This window comes from Sinocyclocheilus grahami, unplaced genomic scaffold (genome assembly GCF_001515645.1).
Source record: "Sinocyclocheilus grahami isolate Dianchi unplaced genomic scaffold, SAMN03320097.WGS_v1.1 scaffold7579.1, whole genome shotgun sequence".
NCBI lineage: Eukaryota > Metazoa > Chordata > Actinopteri > Cypriniformes > Cyprinidae > Sinocyclocheilus > Sinocyclocheilus grahami.
The window spans coordinates 1-2701 of record NW_015511565.1 but is presented as its reverse complement, the minus strand read 5'-3'; the positions used below and the strand labels follow the sequence as shown (position 1 = coordinate 2701).

At 35.1% G+C, this 2701-nt stretch overlaps 1 protein-coding gene across 1 annotated transcript; it reads left to right on the top strand.

Moving 5' to 3' along the window:
* Positions 1–955: 955 nt before the first annotated feature.
* On the top strand, positions 956–2399 carry LOC107577885 (beta,beta-carotene 9',10'-oxygenase-like; the record flags this gene model as incomplete). Its single annotated transcript, XM_016263912.1, has 6 exons — positions 956–1194; positions 1268–1451; positions 1531–1742; positions 1826–1941; positions 2036–2138; positions 2271–2399. Coding segments are annotated over exons 1-6 (775 nt in total), but the record flags the coding sequence as incomplete, so codon positions are not given.
* Positions 2400–2701: the final 302 nt, after the last annotated feature.

The window sequence follows — 2701 nt, the reverse complement described above, 5'->3', positions numbered from 1 at the left end:
TTTTTTTTTTTAATGATGAATGTATTTTGTGTGAGGTGATTTGAAGTTGTCATTTTGAGGTCATTTAAGAGAAAAGATAAGCTATCCAAGCCTGATCTTAATGTGCTGCACATGGTGCACGTAAAAGAGTCAGTCAACAGTCACATGCTTTACTGTCTTTAATAGCCATGGATATGTCCTTGGGAGATATTTTATGCCAGCTGCTGTGCTTTTATGAACTTAAAGAGCTTGTGTATTCAGTTATAGCACCAAATGCCTCATGGGGAAATTATTAATACATTATTTTGTATAACTTCACTGGAAATTCCCAGGCGGAGAATTAATCTGTTAAGATGCACATGAGTTTGAGTCTGAATTTAGTATAATTAATGATAGAAGATGCATACAGCATTACTATTGCAAATCATTTTTTTTATTACTATTTTTTTTTATTATAAAAGTATAATTATATTTAATTTAGGTGAACACTACAGAGTTGTATATTTGAAATTATATATTTAATATTAAAATAAATATTGAAGTACTGAAATAATGAAGATTTATCAGGGTAAATCAGGGTAGCTGGTTTGATTATTAGATTTTATGGTAAGGTCAATGAAATTTCCTCAATGTCATTAAGATTTCAGAGTTATTACTTTTTTCTTTCTTTAGTTTGAGTTAAAGTGAGGATATATTTACATCATTTGCTGCTGACTGGAATTTCCCAGACTGATTACATTGATCCAGAATGATTAATTTTGCTAATAATAATAACATCACAAATCTGTCCAGCTCTGTAGTATAATTAACTGCTCTTATTATTGAAATATATATGTCAAAATATATCTACGTTGTGTATTGAAGATTGTATAGTGATGGATGTTCAATTTATATATTTATTCATAAATGTGTTGCACCCAAGCACCCCAAGAAATTAATGAATTTGTTTTTGTTGTTTTTTTGGCTTAGAGTAATCCTGGAGTGAATTCAAACATACCATTCTTATCAAGATAATTGTAGGCAAAACAACTTTGAATGGTGGTGTCTGTGATTTTGTATTGCATAAGCACCATGTGACCCAACAGATCTCTTTATAAGACAGTCGAGTTAACAGAAGGAGACAAGGGAGTCTCCAGGACAGCTCTTGAAACATCTTCAACTCAGCAAGCCATCACAAGACCAGCATGTCCTCTATAAAGCGTCTCAACACTTCTGGTAGGTTCTAATCATAGATTTGATGTGTGTAGTGCACAAAACTTCAGATCTGAAATTCTTCTTTTCCCAGCAGACTCACAGAATAAACACCAACACTTCACTGATGTTCATGGTCTGCCGTGCATTGAGAATCTGGTGTGCTCTGCAGATGAAACCCCAGAGCCCATCACAACTACAATTACAGGTAACATCCCCTTCTGGATCAAAGGCAATTTCCTCAGAAATGGACCTGGAAAGTTTGAGATCGGAAGAAGTAGGTGAGTGTCATCTGGGTTCCTTGAGAACATAACAGAAATATCAAAGCAAAGTAAATAAGCCGTTGTGTTCGCTCCTCAGTTTCAACCACTGGTTTGATGGCATGGCGCTTATGCACCAGTTCCACATTGAGGATGGAAAGGTGACATACATGAGCCGCTTCCTCAACAGTGATTGCTACAAGGAAAACCTTGAGCATAACCGCATTATGGTGTCTGAATTTGGCACGATTGCCATGCCAGACCCATGCAAGAACTTCTTCCAGCGCTTCCTCTCTCGCTTTGAGCTGCCGAGTGAGTGAGAAGTCTTTGGTTCTGATCGAAGTGGTCTGAATATGTTCTGCGTATGTGAGCATGTCATCTCTCTCTTCCCACAGAGCCAAGTGACAATGCGAATGTGAGCTTTGTGCAATATAAAGGAGACTACTATGTCAGCACAGAGACCAACTTTATGCACAAAATAGACCCACAGACGCTGGAAACAAAAGAAAAGGTACATACATACTAATTATGATTTTTAAAAACGTTTCTAATATATTTGTATGGAGAACAAACTGAAGCTGAAATGTGAAAATCGTCATGTTTAGGTGGACTGGAGTAAATTTGTTGCAGTTAATGGAGCCACAGCTCATCCCCATGTGGATCCTGATGGAAGTACATACAACATGGGCAACTCTTACACTCGAAAAGGTTTGTCAGCAGCTTAAATCTAAACAAATCACACTGATTAAAGAAAAGTCTAAAAGTGTTTAATGAGTTGCCAAACAAACACAAAGATAAGAATTGTTAAAATTCTTCTTCTTCTTTAATTTTATTCTTAAGGTGCTTTCTACAATATAATAATGGTGCCGTCAAAGAAGGCAAATCCAAATGATACCTTGGAAGGAGCCTCAGTTGTGTGTTCAATCCCCTCAGAGGACAAGTCCAAACCATCCTACTATCACAGCTTTGGTAAGTGAGCAATGCCTACAAACTCTTTTGCAAATAAATGAGTGAATTTAAACTTACTGTATACATTTATATTTAAAATATTGTATAGAAATGTTTGGGGTTTGTAAGATTTTTTAAAAAATATTTAAAAATAAGTCTCCTTTGCTCACCAAGGCTATATTGATAAAAAAAAAACAACAACACAGTAATATTGTGAAATATTATTACAATTTAAAATAAGGTTTCTTTTTGAATATATTTAAAAATATAATTAAGCAGTTTTCAGCAGTCATTACTCCAGTCTTCAGTGTCACACAATCCTT